The sequence below is a fragment of the Melozone crissalis genome, unplaced genomic scaffold (assembly GCF_028551555.1).
Source record: "Melozone crissalis strain CALT ecotype California unplaced genomic scaffold, PUWL_Pcris_2 ptg000018l_1, whole genome shotgun sequence".
Classification (NCBI taxonomy): Eukaryota; Metazoa; Chordata; class Aves; order Passeriformes; family Passerellidae; genus Melozone; species Melozone crissalis.
The window spans coordinates 25,831,278-25,858,490 of NW_026535796.1; the positions used below are offsets into that span (position 1 = coordinate 25,831,278).

At 34.9% G+C, this 27,213-nt stretch overlaps 1 protein-coding gene across 4 annotated transcripts in view; it reads left to right on the forward strand.

Moving 5' to 3' along the window:
- The window catches only part of FMN1 (formin 1), a 167,751-nt gene that overhangs the window by 92,615 nt on the left and 47,923 nt on the right, over positions 1–27,213 (forward strand). For all 4 annotated transcript variants that reach the window (XM_054275276.1, XM_054275279.1, XM_054275278.1 and 1 more), the window contains 6 exons: positions 6,514–6,601; positions 15,340–15,401; positions 16,480–16,568; positions 21,178–21,307; positions 22,719–22,865; positions 26,121–26,180. In XM_054275276.1, coding sequence (XP_054131251.1) covers positions 6,514–6,601; positions 15,340–15,401; positions 16,480–16,568; positions 21,178–21,307; positions 22,719–22,865; positions 26,121–26,180 — 576 coding nt within the window. The remainder of the gene's footprint in view (positions 1–6,513; positions 6,602–15,339; positions 15,402–16,479; positions 16,569–21,177; positions 21,308–22,718; positions 22,866–26,120; positions 26,181–27,213) is intronic.

Consider the following 27,213-nt stretch of genomic DNA (forward strand, 5'->3'; position numbering starts at 1 on the left):
AGGAAACTTCTGAGTATATATTCATATTATAAATATATATTTATAGTCATATATATTATATAATTACAATATAATAAAATGTTTCACAAAATGAATATTTATAATATATCAATAATATTTCAAAAATATATCATCAATAATATTTCCATTCATGCATATATATACTCACTGTCAAAACAGAAGAATACACTGGGGACTCTGTGGACTTCTCTGCTGGTTGTAGTTACTTTGTATTTTCCCTTATTTCTTGGATAGCAGAATGCTAGCTCTGCAGCCGCCACCTGTTTGTGAGAGGCTTCAAATGTACTGAAATAGATCCTTCACAAGGCTTTCATATGTCTGAGATCTCATCTGACAGACAAAGATAAGCACAAAGCTAATGCAATTAACCACAAGGTTAATACGATTAAGAATATTCAGCTACCTAAAAAATAAGATGGGGTACAGCTGACTAACTGACTGGTAATAGTTCAGCAGAAAGAGTCTTGGCATTATAGTGGCTCACAAGAGGAATATGAATTGTCAAATCATGGTAATACTAGAAATGAAAAGCAGAACTCTGATAGATCAAGAAGTATTGCTTGCAAGATGCTACTCAGCCATGTCTCAGTTAAGATCTGTATCTACATTTAGGCACTACAGCCCTTCATTAAGAATTTGCTAACTGTAAAGAGTCAAGAAGAGGGAGAATAATGAAAAGTGAAGTAGTCTCTGAGGAAAGAATCAAATTATTATGATTGTTTAGTCTAGAAAGGAGAAGGTTGATTGGGACACACAGTATAAGTGTAATCAAGTGCATGCAGCTGCTGCAAAGAAAAATTATGAAAAGCTTTCTAAGAGCAAGGATACCGAAGGAATGCAGAAAAATTTTGGCTAGGAAAATTGTGTTTCTGTATTTGCAGATCTTTAGGAAACTTTGTTTAGAGTGGTACACATATAATTGATAACTATCTTGAAGTGCAGAAATGTTGTCTTGTTGTGCAGAATGACGTTTCGAGTGCCTTTTCAACATCTTGATTCTGTTAATCAATTAAAAGACATAAAGTTCACCTTCTGCCCATTGTCATATGGGTTGAAACAGCTGGCTATACTTTTTTCAAAAATACTTTCATGATTCCCAAATTTGTTGCATTCATGCTAGATAGAAATGGCTTTTTGGGTTACACTGATTTCTAGAGGCTTCTGATAAGTGTGTGGGGGAAGAAAGGAATGGAAATTAGGAATCTTTGCAGCAATGGTAATACAACTTAAGGGACTGCATAAAAGGTGATTTTACTTATTTTTAGAAATATAATAATTTATTTTGGAAAAATATAGTTCATTCACTTGATGGTGATACAATGTAAATCCCATATAGGCTAAGCAAAGGTCAGGTGTACCTTTCTAGTACACAAATATATATACATAAGACTGGAATTTTTTTATTGTAATGTTTATCTGGGCTTAGAAGCTCTGCAAACTGTGTGGCTGCTCATGCTTCTTTGCTCTTGAAGCCCTTTGGAAAATGTAGCACCTTTGGAAGAACTTTAAGGTTTTTTTCCAATTGTACACCCTCTGAAATAATGCAGGAAACTCTTATTCTTGCATTTCTTTTCTCTGCATGTATGCAATCTTTCATTTAATGTTCTATGTATTATGTAGATAATGATAAAAATTAGTATTCTGAGGCTTTGATATTATGTCTTGACAATAGAATTTGGTTTTTTCTGGCTGGGAGAATTTACTGGCTAGATGAATATATTAGTTATGTCCCAGTATTAGAACAAAATACTGTGCAAGATATATAAACATTAAAAATTTAATTATTCTCCCATAAAAATGTTTTTTAATTAAGACTAGATGCATTATAATCTTATATGAACTAATGTAATGCAGTAAATGTTTGGAGTTGATGTCCATGAAATGGAGAAGAGATGATTGCTGACGTTCCCAGAGACTCTAGGTGGATAAATAATATACAGAAGGAGTGGGATTTATTTCATAGTTATTTTGTATTTCTGAAGTGGTTGAATCTGCAGCAGGAAAAGTTCAAATTATTGGAGGAAAACAAAAGTCCCTTAGCTCCTGAATATGAACCAAATAAATCAAAGACATATTCATTATATATTAACCTAATATTCTGAAATCTTGAAAAAGAGATAATTAAAAAAGATGTATTTGCTGCGATTTTTCTCCATGTGTATTTTGTAGCTCTATTGCTAGATTTAGCACATATTTTGACATTGTGTTAGTTTTTCCAATATATTTGAGCACTTGTTAGTAATTTATCCTCAAAAACTCAAGTATTTTCTATACTTTTTCAAGAAACAGAATAGTTGGATATTTGTGATGCCACTCTGTCTTCATCTTACAAAAAAAAAGAAGAGCAAATGTCAAGTAATTTGTGTCAGGTGTATGCTCCAAATGAAAGTCCATCAATCATTTTTGGCCCTTTAGTGCAATGATTATAATTTCAAAGACGCAGGAGGACATTAAAGATAATGGCTTTTCTGTTGTCTATTATCTCTAACAGACTTCACATAATTATTAACATGTGTTCTCATTTACAAAGAGTGTCAATATTTTGAGTGAATTGCATTTTTTTAACTGAAAGGGATATGCCTGTCAGCAAGTTTTTTGTCCATCTAACTAAATGAGGAATTACAATTAATAAATTTTGTGTTTCCGCAAGAAGGGCAGATATTGCAGAAAATGTTGGAAGCTTTGCAGGGGTGAAACACAATGACTGTCTTCAGCTGTCTGCATAAGATAATAAACAGTGTTCAAACTTAAGCAGAAGTACTAAAATGCTCGTCCGAGCCACTCTCACTTTCTTTTGATATTTATGCTGTTCTGAGAAAAATAATGGCATTCCTTGTTTATCACAAAGCCCTGAAGTCATGTCGAATATAGAAATTATCCACAGGGTGAACATCTATTTTGTGGTTTGTCTAATTTTTGCAGTTCTGATAGGAGTAAAGGCATTGAGAAATGCTTCTTACTAGCTCATTCACACCTCCTGTTTGAACCTGATATATTGCCATTTGTGTGTACTTTAGAAAAAGGCTAAAAGTAGTGGTGTTTTCAAGCTAATAAAATTGTAAATAGACTTCAAAAAATATAGAGCTATGGTTCACCCACATTAAGGAAAGCATAGTTAAATTTGGCTCTCCCTTGAGTAGGAATATGAGAGATAATGTCTAGTCTTAGACTTCTGAAATTTCATTGGTAACTCTTGGATTGTTTATGCAGAATGGTTTGAGGGACATACTTTGGCTTCTTGTGCAGAATATTCTTCCTATGTTTGCACAGGGTTTCAGCAATCCAAGCATGGGTCTAGGCTGCTGATTTGCTGTAAAAGTTGGTGAGTGGGAATGGAGGGAAATGCTGTAATATGCAGGACAGCTTTTTAGCTTATGGCTTTTCTCAATAAATTTAAATATCATGGAAGGAATCCATGCACCACCAGGAGGAAGGATTTAACTTTTAATCACTAAAGTAAACTGAATCTCTTCAGATTTCAGCACCAGTAAGTGTCCTAATCAGAATGTAGGCATTGCAGTTTGACAGAACAGTAAAGTCTGCTGTACAGTATTTAATGAAATAAATTTCTGGCTACATTACAGGAGCACCTTCTAATGGGAATGACAGAATAATTTATTAGTGTATTCAAGCTTTGGTATATTTTCACTTTTTAATTAGATTATAAGGATTTGAAAGATGTAGATGCGACACTTGTGTACAGCAAATCAGCTAACTTAACATTAAAAAATAGGGGAAAACCAGCAAAAATCAAGTAATGCTATGGATCAGTGAAATAAAGGAATTATCACCAGCAGTCAGAATTTTGTCACTAAGCCAGAAGATGCTACATCCATTACAACAATGCATTCGTAGTCTGGAGAAGCAACAGGCAGCTGGCAAACCCCACCAGCTGGCACAGCAGCATCAGCTGGCTTGTAGCTGCTTACCTGTCACTGCCAGCTACAAGCACGTCCCAATATGCTGAGAGGTGATCAGTGATTTGTCTTTTAAAAGCATAGACTAAATAGTTCAACACAGTCTTTACAAACTTTCCTTTTATTTGCCTTATGTTTTTACTGAACTGAAAAAGTGCTGAATTTTTTGTGTCTCCTTTCTATTTGGAATTCACACACATATGTAATTCCCCCTTAGTGACAGAATAACCATCATTTGGGACAAAGTTAGTGTCTTTGAAAATTAATTCTCTGTTTTACTACTGATTATATATTTTAACTGCAAAATCTTTCAAGTTCCACATTGATACTAAAAATCTATGACAAAATTTCGGTACAATACTTAGCATTATAACTATGGGTTTGAAGTAGGTTTATGCTTAATGTAAGCTATTCTGTCGTCATGGTCCTCCATTTTTGCTCTCTAATGAATTAATTATTAGCTTTCAGTTCTTGGTTGAAGCTTATCACCTACCTATTTTAGGTAGTCTGCATCTAGCTTGATGCCTGGTAATTGTGACCATGTGTACATTTGTCTAAAATGCAAGTGAATATACAGTCAGTTGCTGTTTCAAATCATAAATCTCTGTTTTAACTTTTAAAATTATATAGGGCTTTCTTTAAGGATTTTCTCACAAATTGTTTAGGGGGGAGGTCTTGCTTAGTGATGTGAGCTAGTTTGATCGTATCTTGAGGATATAGTAGCACTTACAAATACTTCAGTGGAATGATTTCAAATGTCATATTGTCTACAACAGCTGTAGTCTGGAAAGGTTTTGCCTCAAACTAGGCATGTCTAATGGGGTTTATGACAACCTATGAATTTGCCCTGAACAAGGTCAGCTTGGAGGTCACTGAATGCTGTACAAATTGCATACTGCTCAAACCTGTAATTATCCCTGTAAGAAGTTAATGTGCTGTGGAGTTCAGCAAATTCATGTAAAGCTTCAGAGATGACCATGGTAAACCAGGCAGTTACTTACATTTGCTCCGAAGAATCAGTCAGCAGGATGTGATGCTTCCACAGCGTTCAATTAAGGTAACTTGGAGCAAAATCATCTTGTCTGCTTGTGTACTCATGAGATAAAGAGCCTGAATATTTTGTCTTTTGAACAAAACACTTTCCACAGTATTAATTTCTTAATATCCATCATATGTGCTGTACATATAAGCAGAAAAAAATCCCAGGATAGATTTTTTCAAATTTTGGCAGAAAATATGCAGTATCTACTTTAACATAAGTTTATTATTGATTACGTACAAGAGGGACCTAAAATGTCTGTCAGATCTTTGTTGAAGAGAGCATTTGTTCCAACTTGTGCATGTATTACCCAGTTTCAGTACTCCAAATAATTGTAGGAATTCATAAAAATCAGAAGGTTTACTATCTAAATAAGTATTTTCATAGGTAAATATTTGTAAATCACATAAAACACAGGAAACATTTTTATGAGTTAATATAAATTTTGTCAGTTAACTGTCTTTGAGTATCAATAAAAGCATTCTAGCAATCAAGAATAATAATTGTTTTAAGTTCTTACTATGATTAAATATCCAAATATAAGCGCCACCTTTAATTTAAATAATAAAATCAAATTTGGAGAAATATAGATTAAATATTCAAATATACGAAAAATATAAATTTTGGGAAAAACATAGCTATTAGTTTTAGTTTTGCATAGGAGTTAGTATTTTTGATAGTTCTTGTACATCAACACTATGAAGTAAGCCATCTGCTTGGATCAGAACATTTTGTATTTTTGAAGAATTTGTGTCTGTATTGAATTTTGTGATGTGCATCTGTCATATCTTTCTTATGAAATAAATCAAAATCACGAATACCAATACCCCAGACATTGTGAGAAATAAGTTTTTACATTTGTAACATCTGAGCAACACTGATCCCTTTCTTTATAAGTAAATTCAACCAGCCAAAATAACATAAAGGTTTCTCTTCCTCCTTTCTTCCTCTCCCCCATAACTCTCATCAGAAAGTATTACAGTCTGAATGTCAGTATATTATACTGACAAATATCTGTACCCAAATGTGAAAAAAATCCTGAAATCTCTGTGGAGTGTCAACAGTGTGGAATAAGCACATTCAGACATGAGCAAAAGAAATACTTTGAGCAGTGCCCAGTGTTCCAGAAGTAGTGCTGAGAGGACATAAAAAGACAATTCTTCAATTCTTCTTGGTCAGGAATTGATTCTTTGCTGAAAAAATAGCCTGTTCACACTGAAATGTAAACTACCAGACAAACTCAGGAACTTGTGGTGTACTCAGTGTCTTTAATAGTTCATATTTGTCATTTAAAGAAAAAGGAGGGGGGGAAAGCATATTCCAGAATAAGTATTTGATGTGCCTTTTTCTTTTCCTATGTAACAGCATCCTACAAGTAAGAGGTGATGTTCTTTGGTAGAACTGGAGAGAATTCAGTCTTAAAATTAATTTCTTAAAATTCATTGTCAATTCGCAAATTAGCTTCTGTTATAAAAGTGGCTGAATCCTTTGTAGAGTGTTCCCTTGATCTCAGATCATTTTGCATCACCTTTCTAGATTATCAAATTGCTGGATGGAAAGCGATCTCAAACTGTAGGAATTTTAATATCGAGTTTGCACTTGGAGATGAAGGATATTCAACAAGGTAAGTCTTTTTCTCACACTTAATGTATTATGCATGGATACTTTATCATAGCCCTCAGATATTTTATCATAGCCCTCAGTATGTGTATTGAATAGTCTCCTAAACTAGCAGAAGAATCATTCTTCCAATATATTCCAGTTTATGTAAACGTTTCACCTAAAAACTAGAATCAAATTTAGGTACAACTCTTTCTGTACCTTTAGAGTTAGCATACCACTTTCAGTACAGTGTTTCCATATTCCTCCCCTGCAGTTCCCTGCTTTTTCTAAAGCAAGTCGTCCACCAACAGGAATGAAATGGAGGGCTTATGCATAAATCTTTCAGGCTTCAAGCATGCAGTCAGCATTTTTTAATATTTACATTTTGCTTCATTAACAGTATAAGAAGTACATCCCAAACTGATGTTACCATGTAAGAATCAGAAAGAGAATTACTGGATGACATTTTTCAAAGCATAGGGCTAGTCAGTTGTAAATTCCATTACTGGTAGAAATTACTTGAGTTTGCCAATGCAACTGTAGAGAAATACAGATTTTTCAGAACACTGGGGTAATTGAGAGTCTGCTTATGTTCTGGATTTAAAAAGATATTGTTTAAGGATATTGTTTATTTCTTTTTCACATTAAGAAAAGGAAAATATTCACCATTTAAAACAACTGCTGGAACAACTCAAGTTGATGTCTCCTTTTTTGCTATTGTTTTCCCTCCATCACATGCAAATACTGGGTAGGGTGTTGAGATGCTGCTGGCATTGATTATTATTAATTTCAAAAGAGCCTTTGAGCATCTAGCACTTTAAAAGCGCAAGGGCTTACAGATGTCTCTTGGGATGCAGAGGAATAAGGAAAAGAAGGCATAACTTTGTGTCTGCCAGTATTGTGTGAAAGGTATCAGAATGAGATGGAAAAAACCCACTATTACTAAAGGTCTAAATAATTTGCTGGCAGAAGTGTCAGCGGCACAGGGATAGGATAGAAGCTTTATTACAAAAACTGGGTAATATTCTTAAGAATCTTCAGAGATTGGTTTTCTTTTTATTTTCCATGCCATGATATTCTACTAAAATAGAGCATCTCTATCTCTCTCAGTTGTTCGCTGTACTTGTGTAGCTTTTGAAATATTCTGGCCAATTTATACCAATTCTGAGAAACCATAATGACCCAAATATCCAGGTATATATCCAATAGCATTTTTAACTTGAGGCAGCCGTGCACTTTTGAATCACATGTATCAGTTGTCCCCCTGGCTGTGTTTGCATTGCAGAGCAGTCTCAGAGTGCACAAACATGCTTCAGAATCAAATTAAATGAGAAGATTTGCTTTAGGGGCATGCCATCAGTCTCCATGTATAGCAGTCTCTAAATTCCCCAGGATAAGATCAGAGATAGTTAGAGCTCCCTGAAACATGTATAGTGTGAACTGTTGCTGTCTACACATCCATTTTAAGACTACACTACTTGCAGTTGTAGATGCAGCTAATGTAGTTCTAGAAGTTTAATGAAAACTAGAGTGTTGGTAGAAGAAAGACACCAAAACAAATGCTGTCACTGAAGAAAAGTTTAGAACTCATCGCCCTTTCTTGTCTGAGGTAGCAAATGACTGGCCTGTCACCAGATGTGTTGCTCAAGACAGCAATAGGATATGCTGCCTCTTGCTTATGGAAACAGCTAGGAGCTACCATCAGGATTTGGGAATACCATTAGTGGAACTTTTTAAAAAATATACTAACAAGGCAGTCTGACTGATTCTAAGCAAAATCTATGTTCAGAGACTATCTAGGATGAAAAACCGGTTCACAAAACTCAGGAAAAACATTGTTCTGCAGAGAGGACCTGTAGAAATGTACATTACTCTGAAAACAACTTTAGAATTATGCTTGTTTCTCTTTTAATGTCTGTTTATTTCATAGTATTTTGTGTAATTTAAATCTGTGGGCAGTCCTGCCTCCCAGCAGACAAACTATTTAAAGACTGCTGTAGTCAATGCACTGGATGGAAAAAAATTCATAGTAGGCTAAATGGTGCATGACAACACCTAACCAAAAAAAGCATGTGATCATTGGGTCATGAATGTCAACTTTTTTTTTTTTAAAGAGGAGTTGCAAAGAGCTACCTCTAAAAGCTTGCAGATTAAGCACTCATCCCTTTTTTCATGCCAGTTTCCATGGCATAATTCAGTACGTGAAAAACAGGGAAAAGTTTATAGCCTTCAACCACTTACAACAGAGAATGTAGAAGTCTGAAGCAAAAGAAAGTCAGAAATGAAAAAAAATCTAATTTTTACTTCAAACTTTTATGGCCGTGTTTGTTGTAAAGTCATGTACAAATGAATGTATGGTCTACGTGTGATGTACTGCTTAGTCTACCTTAGGTAGCAGTTATAGAATTCAGGTAGAGAAATTCTCAGATGGACTGCCCTGTGCATACAGATGCATGCAAAATTGTAGAGAAGACAAAAGAGTAACCACAAGAAAAATTGCATCTTCCTTTAAAATAGTGTGAGATTTCTGCATCCACAGGATTACCCTCTCAAGTCAAAGTACATAGCTTCACAGCATATTCTGTAGATAACTCAGCAGAGCAAAACAAGCAAGTGATCATATCTGGCATCCAGATGTTTGAGTTTGCATTTGATAATGCGCCAGCCACCACACTTCAGGAGGGGGATCTCCCACACATATTTGTTTAAGAGAATGAAGTCCATCCCCTGCAGATAAATTTATATCCATACTGCTTCTGAGTACGGTCTAAGGACAAGACAGCGTAAAACTAATTAATTATTTTGGGTACTGTTGGTGTTAAATGATGCACAGGGAAAGTTAACATTGTCATGCTGCACCTGTCCTAAGACTCAACTTTTTTGTACAGTGGGAGAGAACAAATCCAGATATTTCAATGTTCTGAGCACTGGTGAATCTGGTGCTGGTGAGGGCAATAAAGTTTTTTGTTAGACCACTATTAATATTACTCATTTCCTGAGCAGAAGAAGCAAGCAGAAAATCTGTCTGACTATATTGTCTTTTCAATATACAGATCCTATATAGCATTCAGTATGCTATATAGGATCTGTATATTGAAAAGACAAATAGAAGTAATCAAGTTGTGCATAGGTTTGAGATTATTTTTAAGGCTGCTTCTCTACATTTTTTAAAAACCTTTATAAAAGAAGATGAGGAATAGCAGACATCACTTCTTAGGTATGCTGTAAGCATCCCCACTTAAAGAAGTAATCTCCATTTCATATCAGTCCATTTCTGTCTTCTCCTATTGTTGTTCAGCTGAAATACTACAACTTGAGACAAACTTGTGGATCAACACTATTTATGTGGTTTTACTGTTGAAATACTACAACTTGCTCTACAACGAGGTTTCAGTTTTGTTTGTAATGGGGATTTTAGCTGTATGTGAAAATACTGTGTGGGTCTTTGTCCCAGCTTTTAACAGGGAAATATTCCTCTCACTGAGACAATTCCAAAATAGTAGCTGGCAATAGCAGTGCACTGGAAAACACATAATAATACTCCTTTCGGCAGTGTATGTCATCTGTACTGGCTTTCCTGGGCTTTACTGGGCTGCTGAGATCCTTGTTCAAGAGTTACCTGGCAAAATTGTGTGGCAACCCAGATGAAAAACTTTTAGTTACAGAAAATAGGATGTAGAAAAAATGTAGATATCTTAGGTTCAAAAGAGTGATTATCCCAAATCCCTCCCTACATTCATAGTACCTGCATTTTGCCACTAAAATTGTAGAGCACCAGAAGTTCTTCTTCTTTACATTGGGGAAATATTTCACTGTCAAATATTGCTGGTTGCTGTCAGAGCGCATTACCTAGATGATCTGCTGGTATATATGCTGGTGTATTTTCCATGATATTAAGTCTTTGAGATGTGGTGGATCACATCAGACACACAGTTAATAGTTTTTTGTACCCTTTGTGGTAGTAATGTGCAGTATGTTCCCCCCAGAAGAGCTGCAGACTTCGCTGCTGCATTTACCAAAACCACGGTAGCTGTGCTGTAGCACTACAATGCTGACTGAATATAGCCTGTATGAAAAGGGGAGAACTTAACATTTATCCTTAGCATAGAGATTATTTCTAATGCTAAAAGTGAAGCATCTGACTCTTTGCCTTCAACTTTGTGATTTCCCCTTCATTTCAGCATATGGGAGTAAAAATTGCAAGAATGTGAACTGTAGATTAACCCAACCAGACTAATGATCAGTCTAATAACCATTCTGATTCAGTATTATATTTCTAGTCATCCTGGGATTGCTCTAATAGGAGCACACAGAAGGTTTACAAATAGGTTTGCATTGTCTTGGTTCAAGTTATGCGTTATGGCACATCTAAACTGTTATTCCAAAGTTTTGTGACTTTCCCACCTACCCAAAATATTGTATGTATGTATTCTATATATTCTGTATACTATGCATGAAGTATAAAGATAGCTGCATACCCATCTCAGAAGTTGGAAAACTATTTTATTTAAAATTAAATGTTTTTCTCTTTTTTTGGGAAAATTCACAACATATATTTTTGTTAATCTGTTTTGGATACCCATTGCATGTGGGTAGGTTAACATTAGTGCCAGAATCTTTTGTTCAAGACTTCTTGCAGGATTCAAGCTTTCTTAGTCTTCTAAGCCTCCGTTGTGCCCATGGTGCTTCTTTATTACGTATATTTTTTTGGGGTTGCATGGCAATTAAAACTGGAGAAAACCTTTAAATAAGTTGATAACATACCAATTTGTCAGAAGTAAACCAGAGGGATTTGGATATTACAGGGAGATTTGCCAAGTATTTAACAGTCATTGTCTAATTGACTAGGTCAGTCACAATTTTATTTAAGTTTCCCAATGATGGGCTGCATATTCCCATGAAATCAAGCCTTACTCAACAGAATGCAGTACCTAAAGCAACTAAGTACTTCCAAGTCAATTAAATGGAGCTTTGGCAAGCACCTTCTATTTAAATAATGTACTTCTGTTTTATTATTTGGGAGCAGTTAAGGTGATTTCTTCATATTTCATAGTCTAATTGTCACATTAAAATGTTTGATATTGGGGAGTACATGTAAGCTCTTCAGCAGGACTTGCTTCCTGGTTTAGCCAAAATGTGTTTAGTAGGAGTGAGGCTGTAGATCAGATTCTGCCTTAAGACTGTTGGTATTTAAGCTTATTTAGAGGAGGTAAGTATATTTTTCACAATAAACTCTAAGTTCTAAAGTTGTATGTGCACTGCACACAGTATGCTTTAAATTCTCAGCTTTTTTTTGCTTTACATTTTTAAATTGATCAGAATATGTGAAAAATCTGTGCAGCAGGGAATCTGTTAGATTCATTTTTTAGAAGTTAGCATGTTAAAAACCTTTGGTATAAGTTTATATTTGAAACAATGCTCTTAGTATGTGAAATGTAGCTGGCAAGTATTTTTATGTGTGCCTGTTAGTTTGAATGCATGATGCTGATCTGTTTTTTGTCCTAGCTGACGGTTATTATATCCTAATGGGTGCAACCCTGCACTAATGATCCTTGTGTGTATAAATTCTTCTTCTTGTGAGCAGACACCATAGACAACATAAAAATGTTTGCCTCAATTTCCCTGCAAAAAAGGATCTCAGAAACCAGACTTGGCCAAGTAACAGATTTTTTAAAGGTAGAGGAACCCAATAAAATTACCAGCTTTTCACAGCATGAGTCTACTTCCTTTTGACATATTGTGAGGTGTAGGTGAAATATTCTAACTGAACTGACAGTGTAAGGAAGACAGCTAACTAGAAAGCAAGATGAAAGTAAAAACCACCAATGATGATTGATATTGTAATAGCTATTTATTATTTTGGAGCCTCTTTTGTGGATTTATGTGATTTCACCTATATTACTTACACTTACGTAAGCAGATATAATGAGAATTAATGCAGTAAATTATCATGGTTAAATTCACTGTATCAGGAAGAGCTTTTTGAAAAACATACCAAGGTTTGTATTAATTTTGGTGAAGTTAATATACATATGATTAAAAGTGGGTTTTGTTTTTCATAGAAAAATTTAAAAGCTTTTGTTATTTTAAGTGAAAATCAAAATAATTACTTTCTTTGATCTAGTGCAATGTGTTTTTTTTAAGCTGCCACAATTCAAGCTAATTTACACAAAATACTGTGAATGTATTTGCGTGTGGCATATTTTAAGAATAAGAATACAAAGACACCTGTGAATTTGGGGATTTCTTCTAGCTTTTCAAAATAAATGATTTTTTTAAAAAAATGGGCCCATCATAAATTTGCATGTTTTAATTTTTGTCTTCTGCTCCAAATGTGTATGGCATAAAATGTATAAAGATAAAATAAAGGAGGTTATGTGGATTTTGGCACATATACATTGCCATCCTAAGATGTCCAGCTGTATGGCTTGATTTTTAACAGCAGTTGTCTGTCTGTGCATCCATTGCTAATAATAGCAGTACAGGTTGTAAAGCAAGTAAATCAGAAAATATTTTCTGAGTACTTTTATACAATTACATGCTCTCTCCAAGAGAGATAACTCATGTCAATATCTCTTAGAATTGATTATTATTAATTCTATTAAATATGTGGTTTAGCAGATTGTATTTCATTAGTTTTATCACAAACACTTTTTGTTTTATCATGTCACTTCAAAACAATGCTGATTTGTTAGATCTGATGTTGACTACAGAAACATGGATAACATAATAGAGCATTAAAAACCACTTGGTGATTCTGGGGCCATTTTGGTGACAAATATCTGGCTGTAATATTCAGCCAGTGGTGTAACACTTGTTATTCTTATTACAGTGAGTTTTTACCAAACTACTTCCTGTCATCGTAATAGATTTGTACATAAAAATTTTACTATCAATTACGTGTTTTCCATTTCAAGTACAAAATTGCCTCCAATAAGTTGCTTTTTCTAGATAGCTTTGGACATTTCTCCTTGTAAGCAGATTTCAGAATATGTTAAAATAGGATAAAAGTTAAACCACAAGGGAAAGTTTCTGAACTCAATATGCATATTGTTAATCTTAACAATTCAATATATTGGACTGTGAAACCAGTCTTCCAAGAGATTTTCCATCTTTAGGTTCTTTTGAAATTTTATTGGATGATACAGAAGATAGTGCAACTCTTTGAACTGTTTTGCAGGAGATAAGAGAGAATCTTATAAATTCAAACCTTAAGGAATTTTCTTTAAACAAAGATTTTTGCCAGTCTCAGTGGTTCAGGCTTTACATTTGGTTGCAGTCTTGAGGGTTTTGAATCTTCCAGTAAGACAAAAATGGTTGGAAATACTGGGTATTTTTCATTGATACTGTCTTCTGTGTAATTCTTTACTTCTAACCTAGGTGTAATGTCAACAGATGGAATAATAATCGACAGGCAGAATTTTAAAGCATTCTAAATGTCACGGGACCTTTTAATAAAATTAATTAGCCTGCCACAGAGAAAATTTACTAGCCTGCTGGTTAATTTCACAATGTAAAATCATGGGGTAGGTGGTAGAGCAGGAGAAAGCTTATTACTTTTTAATAATTATTTAAAGATGTGTGCCTTGCCCCTTTCAAGCATGGTTTACAAATGCAGCAAGAGCTTTTAAAATCCTCTAAGTTCCTAAGCAGCCAAGGATCATTTGAGGAAATATAATACAGTTGAATTAAAAGTTATCAGGTAGTAACTAATAACATCTCACTGGTTATGCCCTTGATTCTTTTGGGATTAATGTTTTCAGTAATATATAAGCATAAGCCATGAGTTCAAGAGTTGTGCCTAGTCCCCTTATGAATCTTGAGGAAAAGCTGGTTTCAGAAAATTTAAACATCCACAGTTACTTCCATTCCACTGTGCATCTCTCAGCTTACTGGAATTTAACATTAGAGTGTGTTAGAAAGCACCATGAAGCAATCCCATTTAATTTTCAGAAGAGTTCCAATACCAGTATTCCAATAGCAAGAGTTTCCAATACCAATAACAATTGGCTAAATTTTAATGGCATTTGCAAATGTTGGAAGCACCAATTTCATATATTCCAAACACAGTAATATTTGGAACTAATATAGGAAACATTTTGAGAGTTCCCATTTTTAGTAATGAAGCATGATTAATCACTTAAGAGTATACTGCATGTGTGTCTGTGTGGTGTTGAGAAGGATTTATCTGTAAATTGTCATGTGGATAGTTTTCTATTGGATAAAGCTAACTTAAAAGTGAACTTGTTGAAGATAACTTAAAAATTGTAGCACAGTCTTTTCTGCTTGCAAATTTATATAGCTTGTAAACTTTGAAAGTTGGTCTACTTCTCTGCTTACCAAGATTGCTAGCTCCTAGACAAGCATATCTCATTGATTTCCTGTGCACACAGGGAGACTTAAATATCCTCACTCTCAATTCCTTCCAGCCTTCTAAGCTAACATAAAATCTGTGCTGTTCGTTTTTTGGTATCAGTTGTCTCATGTTCTTCTGCCTGGGCAGCTACACAATCAGTTGGCTACTTGACTGGTCACATCTTTGACTGCTGATTATATTGGAGAGAAACAGTAGAACTCTACTCTCCTGAGACTGAGTTTATAGAACATTCTTGCAGGATTGCTGTGATTTGACATTAGAACAAAAAAAATTAACTGGAAACATAAATGTCCTGCATCTAGGTTAGAACCCTTTGGTACATTTCACAGGAAAAGAACTGAAGTGATAATCCAGTGTCTAATTTGTGTTTGTATTCTATGCAGCTATATTGTGTGTCGATGACTCTGTAGTAGATCTGGAGACACTGGAAGCCCTGTATGAAAATGTAAGTAAAGGTGGGGTAAAAATGTGTTTAATCACCAAAGTATTTTGGATACAGACTTTAGGCTGCTCAGGGAACTAGTGAGTAAGGTCCCCTGAGAAAATACTTGTGAAGGTTCTGGGGTCCATCAGTGCAGATTATTTTTTCAAATACCATTTTATGAAGGCCACAGGAGCAGGAAATTCCTAAATGTAAGTATTCAAGCAGATGAAGCAGAAGGTTGGCTTATCTGAGCTGGGATCTTTTGGAGCCAAGGCAAGAAAAGAATGTGTATGCCCAGTGAAGGCAAGGTCAGCTGATGTGGGAGGAGTACAGAGATGCTGCTTGCAACTCTGGGGAGAAAATTTGTGCAGCCAAAGCTCAGTTGGAGTTGAAGCTGGACAGAACTGTGGGTGCCACCTGCGTCCTGGGGAGCATCAGGCACAGCATCACAGCCAGGCAAGGGAGGGGACTGTCCCCTCTGCTCTGAGCTGGGGTGGCCTCACCTCCAGTGCTGGGGGCAGTTCTGAGAGCCACAGTATAAAAAATATACAAGATGTTATAGAGCATCCGAAGGAGGGCTATGAAGTTGGTGAAAGACCTTGAAGGCAAGACATACAAGGAGCAGCTGAGGTCACTTGGCCTGTCAGCTTGAAGGAAACAGAGAAGACCTCGTGGCTGCCTGCAGCTTCTTCACAAGGGGAAGAGGGGAAGATATTCTCTTTGTGGTGACAGTGATAGGATCTAAGGGAATGGCCTGAAGTCACGTCAGGGGACATTTAGGTTAGGTATTAGGAAAAGGTTCTTCACCCTGAGGGTGTTTGGGCACTGGAACAGACTCCCCAGAGAAGTGGTCATGGAATCAGCCTGATAGAATTCAAGAAGTATTTGGAAAATACTCTTGGGCATGGTAATGTGCAGTAAATGGCATATAAGGCACTGAAGGAATTTATTATAGATCTTTAAGTATCCCTCTTTTGCATAGTCTAAATGTTTCTCAGTTAAAAAAACATAATTGCTGGCTTGCAGGCAAACAGGTAAAGTAGTAATTTATTCATTTCTTACTAATTAGTAACTAATTAGTTTATATTAATTAACTCAGAGAGCACAAAAGGATGAGCTGGAGAAAATCAAGCAATATTACCAGACTTCAAAAGAGGAGGAACTGAAGCTTCTGGATAAACCAGAACAGTAAGTTGTTGGGGTTTTTTAATACTTTTTCATTACATAATGTAGTCCTTTGATTATATGTTGAAAGCAGTTTTGATGTATAATTCTTGGTAATTATAAGCTTTTCTAAAACTATAAACTTTTTGTATTTCAAGACATGATGAAAAATTTGCCCTTATCACAAAACTTTTTCAGACATGGCAGAGTTTACTACATCAACTTTGACCACCAGAACTGATAAAATATGTTGCCTTGAATCAATAAGAATTTTGTTCCCATTCTCACATTTTTAAAAGGCTTTTCCTTCCCTTAGAGCATTTGTGGCTTAATTAGCATTACATAAAGCGAGGCCTAACTGATTTTGGTTGTTAATTGTTTGAAGAAGCTGCATGAACAGAGGGTTTGGGTTGATCCTATGGTCAAAGACACCTTGGATACTCTGGTCTGATGCTTTAGGTTCAGTGTAAACCTAAAAGACTGATGCCACAGTTCTCCTGGAACTGTTGTGGCCAGTGACAACTGTTAGGATGAAAAAGTTAAATGTTGCTCCTTGTGTTGTAATACACCTTAGACTGATGTGAAAGAATCCTCAAGAATTTTTGAGCAGAACGGTAAACCTGAATTTTATATTTGTGTAGACATTTGATTTCAGACATTGGCCTATCAGTGTTTTTTGTCTTCTGCTACTTCACTGCCTTTTTTCTTCTGTACTCTTATCCTTTTCAATTCTTCCTTCCCAGAGGCCTCTCTGTTGTCTTGTTTCCTTTTCCATTTTGTCTATTCTGCTGTCTCTGGTGTAAGAAAGGGTAGGGGGAGGAGGAACTCAAACAGAGATGGTATATGATGGTTAATGTCAGAATTAATGTATTTTCATACCTTTTTTCCCCATTAAAATGTAAGTGCTGAAGAACAGGTTATTTTTTTTCTTTTGCTCCTTATATGAGGCAGCTAAATATTCACTTGTAACTGCACACTAATATTAGGAGATAAGGCTGTTACCTTACTCTTGATGAAGAGAGGCTATTGTTCTTTAGTAAGTCTTAAGAAGACAAATATCTGTAAAGTTTATATACTAGCTTACTTTTGCATGCCATGTCCATGGTTTTCATTGCCTTGGCTTGGGGCATAAGAATACATTGTGTGACTAGCTGATGTTTTCCAGAGCTTGACTCTTTGGCAGTCTGTTTGCTGTATGTCCAAGTTAAATAAATATGAATGCATTTTGTCTTCTGGAGAATACGAATCTTGTAGAGCTCTAGGGTTATAGGAGGTTGTCTTTTTTGTAACTTATAGTGGAGAGAGGTTAATCTTAATTAAATGCAAAGTCAGATTTATACTATCATTGTTCCATAATTAAGAACTGTAAATGAAGCAGTTATGCCTGGTGGTTCAGAGTGAAATAGTAGTATCAAAAACAAAAGCTATTTTTTTATCAATTATTACTCAATGCTCTTTCTGCAAGTCTTAAGTATCCCATTTTTTCCCTATAATTAAACTGCACAGGTTAAGAACACTAGCTTTTAAGAAGGTAGCTTAAAGGGCAAACAATTTGCTTTATGCACTTCTGTAAATTTTGTTGGACCTTCAAAATAATGTGCTTTCTGAAAACTCAGTAGATGATGTGCCCCTGGCTTTGTTGTCTCAGTCAGCCTCTAAGTCTGCCTAACTGCAGAACAGGAGATTTGTTGGAGCTGTGCTTTACTTATTAGCCCCATAAAAGGTTAAAGACAGAAAAGTGCTAAATTTGTATGTGTGATTATGCTGTGGGGCATAAGCCTCAGTATTGTCTTTAATGAGAATGAGAACAAAAGTGTACATGAAATAATTTATCAAACGATTGCACATGCTAACAGTTGTCATTCATATAGTGGAACCTTTGAATTGAGTTCACTGAAGTCTAAAGGAAACCCTTACATGTTTGGATTACCAGACAGATAAAAAGCTTTAGTGGTATCACTGACGTTCTTCTCCACACGTGATGTTAAATTTGGCACACACTGTAAGGATGACAGCAACGTAACAATACCCCCCTAAATTATTCTTCATGATAATAGCTGTTAAAATGCTAATATTAATTGGCATGTTAAAGATTTATATGCAAAATTGGCCACAGTTCGAGACTTTCCTAGCAGGATACAGACGCTATAGCTACTTTCCAAGAGACTCCATTTAGTTGTAGTATAATGTCTGTGTAGGCTTCTCCACTATGAAATAAGTACTAATGAAGGAAATAGTAACAATATGGTACTGGTTTGAATGTAGTTTGATTCAGGAAGTAGGGAGTGATTTATAATCCTTGTCCCAGTAATGCCACTGGCTTCTCTTTGAAGACAGCTCTGCTTGGACTTCAGTTTAAATCCTGCTGTCATACTTAGAGGCTTGCAGGATTAGATACACCTTTTTCCTAAGAAATTGCTTCTAAATTTTATATTCTTCAAATGCAGATAAATGTCATCTGGAAATTAGTTTACCTCCTTAGAATCAGCCTTCCTTGTCCATCTTCTGCAAGAATGTGCTCTTACACTAACACCATAACAATATGCCTGGCTTGAAAGTTCTCTCAAGTCCTTAACTAGAAGATTCTGGTAGGCTAAAGGAGTTTTCAAGTAAAAGCATTTTTTCTTGACAGTTTCTGAAAGAGAGGAGTACGATGTACCTCATTTTCTATGTTTATTTTCAGCCATCAGAATTGTAGTAATGAGAAACCCATCCAAAAGCCATGTCACAGCCACATCATCATTATTTTAAGTAAAAAACCTACTTTTCTCAGAGTAAAATTGAAATAAGAATGTTTCTTTCTCTTCTGAAGTTTTGTCCATCTGAATTGGTGGTTTATTTGTGACAGCCATAGTTTTCATGCTATGACTTTTGAATTAGTTGCTACATTTGTAGTCACTAAGATTCCTTTTTGTGACAGATTTCAGTTGTAAGTGTTCTGTCTGGTTATTTACTTTGAATACTCTGAATTCCAGAAGCTGAAGACATCTTCTTTTTACACTGATGCTCTTTTAACTCTTAGCACAATGACATTATATTCAATGGTCAGCCATGTGGGAAATAGTTCTCTTTTCACAGGAAGGCAAGAATATGTGTCATTTGACTTTTTAAATTTAAACTTTTTAATTGTATGTATGCTAGAACTTTAATGAAGGAGTTTGGTTTTTCTTTCCTTTGTTTCTCTCACACAAAGTGCAAAATACCCTCTTTTTTTTTTCCTGGCAATACCATTCATTCCCAATAGGAAGCATTTTTATTAATACCAGCTTGGCATTTCTTTTTTCCCACTTCTTAAGTCTAAGAGCCAAGCTGGGCCTCCCTGATCCTTCTCTCACAATAGGTTTTTTCATCAGGCAAGAAAGAAAAAGAAACAAAAAGAAACAAAAAAATTGTCCAATTAAAACATAGTATTTCACACCCGCCACAGGTGAATTCTGCTGGTTTTTTAAACAGTCACTATGTACTCAGCAAAGCCTAGCATCCATGAGAAACATGTAAAGCAGATTTAAACATACTGCTTTTATTTATTGTGAAAAATAAGTAATTTGGAAAAATAAGGTCTATTGGCCTAAATAATTAAAATTAAGTTAAAAATAATTCAAGCTAATAAATTGAATACTGGATTTCCTGTAATTCAGTGAGGTAGAAAAAAATCCTTACAGCATTGCATTAGGGGGAATCTGAGGATATCTGTAGACAGGAGATTAGAAGAATGATGCTTCAGTGATACTGGAGCAAAAGACAAGCTTGCTTCTGGATTTCAAGAAAGCTTTTGTATCTCTGAAGTCTTGAATTAAAAACCCAAGAGCAAATTATTGTTATTATATAAATGCTAGAGCTTCTTGTATTATTAGCCAAGCTCTTTTATTTTAAATTGATGAAAAGGGAGGAATTACTCATGCTTTGAGATGCTTTTATTTTGTGAGGTCTACACTACAGTTGTTGAATGTGCCTTCATTTATTGTTATTTACCAAGAGTTAACAGATGAAAAGCTACAATAGAGTCATGAGGAATATATATATATCTGTGAGAACAGATATAGAGCAGATGAAGGCTTAGTACCTTTGCTGAGCAGTGACTGAAGGCAGATATACTCTGCAAGTATTTTAGAGCTAAATACACAGCTAGGTGTGTTCCCATGGAACATGCTGCTATATGATCGAAAGTGTGGTGCGAATTAGAAAAGGAAAATTGATGCTAAGAATCAGAAGAAAGCTGTTGGCAGAAATTTTATAGTATGAAATAAATTTGTAGGAAAGTATTGAGTTCTGTATTTCTGAGCACATTTTTAAGGGAAGCAAGACTGTATAAGTTGGTATGTAGGTAGCGCTATGTAGATTTTCTTTTTCTCCAAATGGATGATTTAAGTTTGAGATTCCTCTGTTTATTACTGTGCAGCTATGATAGTTAATGGTTGATATGATACTGGTTAATGTCTTGCCTTTTTCTTGACATTAATAAGATTTTTAATGCATTCTTACCATAAAGAATATAACAATTATAAATTCTGACAGATTTGATTCAAAAAGGAAAGAATGCATGTATATTTCATGATACTGTAGGCTTTGATCCATTATGTAATCCACTGAGAAGAATTATAAAGATTCATTAATAGTCCTTTTTTCCCCACAGATTTCTGTATGAGTTGTCTCAAATCCCCAACTTTGCAGAGCGAGCTCAGTGTATTATCTTCCAGTCGGTTTTCCTTGAAGGGATAACATCAGTGCACCGGAAGGTCGATATTGTGACTCGTGTTTCCAAGGTGAGTCCTCATGAAAGCTAAATTAAAACTTAAGTTAATTTTAATTTTGTCTTAGAGTATTTAGGCTTCTTTTTTACCATAAGTGAGGAACTTTGATCTTGCTTACTGACTTTTTAGGAAATAAATATAGTAGTAAATTTTTAGTTGCTTAAAAGAAGGAAGAGGGAAGCGGGAAAGTTCATTGCATGTGATGCCCCATGGAGTATGTAGAAATTTATTTGTATTTAAATGGTAGATTTTTATTACTTTGCATAATAGATAATCTCCATAAACTAGGAATTAAATATAAGGCAAGCTTAGTACAGGACCTTGCAAACTGCCTTTTATTTGCATAGCCCTGTTAATGCCAGTAGATGCGTGTCATGTTCATTATCTTCTTACTCTCCCTTGGCATCTATTAATTTCTGGTAACCCTGATACAGCATAATTTTTACTATGGGCAAAGTCTACCTAATATCTACACAATATGAAAGACTAAGGACAAGATTTTTAAATTATAACAAATAAATTATGAAAAGTAGAACAAGGTGAAAATTAGGGGAGAAATTAAATAGTGGCCTAAAGGTCTAACATCCTAACCAGAAAAGTAGTTAATTTTTTTTTTTTTCTAATTTGAAGATTAGTTCTTGACTAGCTTTGCTTTCACAGAGTACCCATGCTCTATCCATTTGGATTTCTTTGTAATAGAAATGGTTACTTGTTTCCTTCCTTTCCAAAGGGGGTATGAAAAATCAGTGTTGTGTGAGATAGGGAAAGCTGTATTGCCTTCAGTTCACTTCTGAGGAGTTCACACTGAAACTGATTTATCTAGTGTATAAGACTACATAGTTAAAAATTATGCCTGTGGCCTCAGATTGTCAACTGAGACATGTCTTTATATGAAACTGAAAATAATTTCCTAGTTCTACACTGTGTTTCTAGAACTGTTTTCTGATCTGAGGTATGTAATTAGTTAGTCCTAGCTCTCTCATGTCTGGATTAAGTATGGATCCAGGAATGTGAATTTTCAGATCCATGAGAAGCAGACTGGTGACAGCAAAAATAGCACATCCCCATTTAACTGTGCATGATGCAAACTCATGATAAACCACCTCCTTGTATGTAAGATTTTTAAGTCTTCTGAGAATGTTTAGAAATCTTCCATTAATCTTTTTGTCATTGACATAGTATTTGATGCCATATAATTTGCTTCATATGGATTACATTTAACATATTTATCTTACGGAGATGTAGTGTAAAAAATGCTTCTCTTAAAGTTTTGATTATTGCACCAGCTTCAGCTCCCCTTACATACCAAGGTATAAACAGACAAGAAAAAAACTATAGCAAAAATAAAATGAAAAAAACATTTTATATTAGCAATTAGAATTTTTATGTCAACCAGATTTACAGACCAGTATCCATTTTCCAGGCTTTGCTGAGCATGAAAAGTGTAAAGGAAATTTTGGGCTTGATTCTGGCTTTTGGAAATTATATGAACGGAGGGAATAGGACCCGAGGTCAAGCTGATGGGTTTGGTTTGGAAATACTCCCCAAACTAAAAGATGTCAAAAGCAGAGTAAGTACTTATGTTTGGTTAAAGATAATTTTTCTGAAGTGATTTTTTTTATTGTTTCTTCATCTGACAGGAGTTAATAATTTATTTCTTACCATTCTTCCTTGAAAAAACTAGGTGCTTTGTACAGTTTTCATTCTTTTTTTCTCCTAGCTTTTCACCTTCTTCTCTGGAATATGTGTGTGTTTCCTTAATATCTAATTTCTCCTGTTTGGTACTACTAGGATAATTACCTTATCTGAGAACTTCTGTGTGTCTCTTTTATTAGCAGGGACTTAATAGTAGTAGGGTAGAGAAAAGTGAGAGAGCACAGATTGCTCAAGTCTTACCCAGTAAATGTCCTCATTCTTTTTTCATGCTCTTAAATGAAGATTGTTCTGTGTAAATGAAAACTCTTTAAAAATCAGGTTTAAAATCAAAATATCCGTAATTGTTCATTGTAGTGTATACACTAACAAATTATGTATAAGGGATCAAAGAGATGTCACACCCAACAAGATACTTTCAGGGTTTTTTTTTAAATTATCAGTTAAATGGATGTGGAATGTGAAATTTGAGTGGCATGCGTAAGAAAATGCTCATAGATGGCAGTAAATTATTTTGTAAAAAATTGAGAAGCACTAGCTGGTTTTTGATTAGTCATGCTAGGATCAAAGTCAGGCTGAAAGGCTAGAAACCTTCTGAGATGAGATTACTTTGTTTCTTATTTCTGTAGGGCAGAGCAGGAGGTGTTAGGGAATGTAGGCATTGGGAACACTGCTTGAAGTAATTCTTTGCCAGAACATACCTAGACACCACATGGATATAGGAAGCAGCAAAGAATAGGAGATAATTTTCTGCTGATGTTGGTATAGACTTGGAGGGTGAGGAAAAAACTTTCACGCTCTTCTACTTTTCTTGTGAGGCATGCTTTCTTGACTACAAGAGATGTAGACTTTAAGCTTTTGTTCCCTATTGTGCTTCATGTACACCGGACTGCATTTGTGAGACAGGAAGTGTCAGCAAAACAGTTTATCTATGGAGCATTTTGTTTTACTTGTTTTCCTTTTATCATCATTAACAAAGTGTAGAAACACATTTGATGAATTGTTCAGTGTTTTAATGAAAGCTTTTTCCAAAGGATTTGAGACCTTTGTCTCCTAAGGATGTCGAGGTGCTGGAGCATGTCCAAAGATGAACAAAACTGATGAAGAGTCTGGAGCACAAGTCTTATAAGGAGCAGCTGAGGAAGCTGGGGTAGTTTAGCAGAGGAAAGGAGGCTCAGGTGAAACCTTATCACTCTCTGTAGCTCCCGGAAAGGAGACTGTAACCAGCTGGGGGTTGATGTCCTCTCCTAAGTAACAAACAATAGGATGAGAGGAAGCAGCCTCAAGTTCTTGCATGGGAAGTTTAGCTTGGATATTAGGAAAAATTTCTTCATTGAAAGGGTTATAAGGCATTGGAACAGGCTGCCCAGAGAGATTATGGAATCAACAACCCTGGAGGTGGCACTTAAGAATATAGTTTACTGATGGATTTGGCAGTGCTGAATTTTCAGTTGGACTCAATGATCATAAAGGTATTTTCTGACTGAAATTATTTCGTGATTCTAATTCTTACTTTTGTCTTCACTGTGATGGTTCAGCTGTTCCATATAACCGCCTTTTCCCAGTCCTACTGCATGGAGAAGACACAGTACAAACAGCAGCTTAACTAGAACCAGGCCAAGTTTCCATTACTCAGGCGTTTGTTGGCTGGCTAGCTGCCTTGAAGAAAAATGTAAAACTCAGCTTTGCCTGACTTTTCTCAGCAGAACTGCTAGGCTTAGTGTCACTCTTTTATTTACCTATAAACTTCATAGAATTTAATAATCTCTGAGACTTTCCAATGTGGCTGAATTTAGCAAGCTTGTTCCAAAATTATGCATTATGAAAAGGAGTGACTGATATAAAAAATAACTATGAAAGACTTGTTCCTTAGCAAAACAAGCTAAAAACCCACATTATTTACAGTTTACTGGTAGCCAGAATAAATATGTTATTAGCCTTCAAAATGCATGAAAACTCATAGGGTTCAGGGAGATGTGAAACCTCAGATGTAATTGTTAGTCTGTATTTGAAAAGGAGAAGAATGCAGGGTCTTGTACACTTGAGCATTAAGTTATTCTTCCTTTGTCCTATTATTCCCTTCTCGTGAGTTGCCAGCAAATACATCTTAACTGAGCTGAATTCCATGAGCTAAGGTAAAGAGCCACTGCTAAATACCTCTTATTTCACATAAAAGTCATTTATTGTCATATGAGCTTAGAAAGTTACTTTTTATTGAGATTTTTTGACCTGTCAGTAATGGCTTCTAAAACTCTTAAACATGCAGGGTGACTTTTCCTGCATGACAGCAGTGACTTACTTAGTTAAGAATTTTGCTGGTGTATGATACTAATAAAATATAATGTGCTGCAGACTCTCATATAGACAAGGCAACTCTGTACAGGAAGTCAGACATTGTTCACATACAAATGTTTGTTCTGATACCTGTCAATATAAAATATGAAAACACATCCAAAATACTTCAAAGGCATTCCAGATATAATTCCCTATATCATGGTTCTTTTATATTGCTGAATGTAATGTATAACTTTTCCTTAGTTCATCTGGCCCATGCTGACCCAATGACATGTAACAAAATAAAATACTGTTTACAGTTGTGCGTAGGAACATGGAAATAGTGATTCCATAAAGTGAGAATTAAAATTCATATTTATACGGTAACAGGGCATGAGGTATACTTCTTAGTTGAATGCTATCTAATTTCATACTTAGAATAAAATATGTAAAGTATCTGTGCCTTTTTTGGATCTTTCTTATAGATGATTGAGAATATAGGAATCAAGAAATTCTTTTCACATTATTGTACCTGAGGTGCCTGTAATATTTAGTTGATACTATGTTTAAGAGTAGTATTATTGAATAATATTTTTATTTGAGTTAATATTATCATTCTGTAATGTTTTCTCTTATTACATAAAAAGCTTCTCCCATGTATTCTTCTCTGCATGTATTTTTTCTGGTATTTAAAAAAAAATAAACTCTGAATCTAGTAATGGTACGATGAAGTCGCTGTTGTAAAAGATCAAATTTTTTTGATCAGTAATGCTAAGGCTAAAAAAGTATTGTGAATCCTATTTCTCACAGCAATATAAAATAATAATTCATTTAATTTTAAATAGAGTACATTTTCACACTGAATCAGTGTTAATCACACATTTTAAATTTTTTCTAGGACAATGGTATTAATCTTGTGGATTATGTTGTCATATACTACCTACGCCATTGTGATAAGGTAAAGGATTTGCTCTATCAGCCTCTCCAAAACTTGGTTTCTTTAAGAGATGGTGAAAGGGTTTGTTACAGCTTTATAGAAATCTGAATGTAATACCTCAGATGGGGAAATAAAATCCATTTCTTTTGCTTTCTTATAATAGTTGTGTACCTCAATAGGCATGAAACTTGCTCTAAGTTTCAAGGTAAGACTTGGAAAAATTTGACCTTGGTTGCTGAGAGAACCACTGCAGGCAGTTAGCGGTGACTGATGCAGACTGGACAGGTGGTCTCTCCAGCCCTGCCTTATTACATCTGGGTTGCTGAAACATTGTAAAATTTCTTCTGATGCCATGGTATTGGAAGGGAGAAGCCCGATTTCTCTCTTAGGACAAAAAATGCAAGGACAGGTTGGTATTTTAAGATAGGTGGGTCAGCTGATGGGGGTGAAGTTTGGGGTTGAAATGCTGCTGTAAGTTCCATTGTATTCTATATTATACTCCTCTGTACATGCAGTTATATGTATTATATGCATTCATTTATTATATATATTTTTTTTTATTTTTTGTTATTGGCAATAGCCAAATTTACTGAGTGGAAAATTTGAACTATTTTATTTTATATGAAAATGTTGCTATTAAATTATTTTAACAATGATTTTCAACAATTTAGGTTTTTTTTTATTTTCTCTTCTCTTTTTTTAAATTCTTACATAAGGTTGTTGCATTGATGAGTTAGTAGTCCTCAGATATATAGATCTGTATCAGTATTCTTTCTTTAAGGTTTTTGGCTTTGTTTCTCTTTTTTTTCTTGTGTTTTCTCTCATTGGTATTTTTGTTGGTTTGGATTTTTTGGGGGGAACTGGGATTTTTATACTTTCTAAAGAATTTATTAAAATATTTATTTCATTAATTTAGTTAATATTTCTGCAAACTTCCTCCTATGCTGTAATTTTACTTCAGGGAATTTTGTGAAACAAAACTGTGTATCTTCCTTGGGAGTAAATAAACACAGTGTAATTATCATCCATTGCACTTTCTCCACCAAAATGTTTA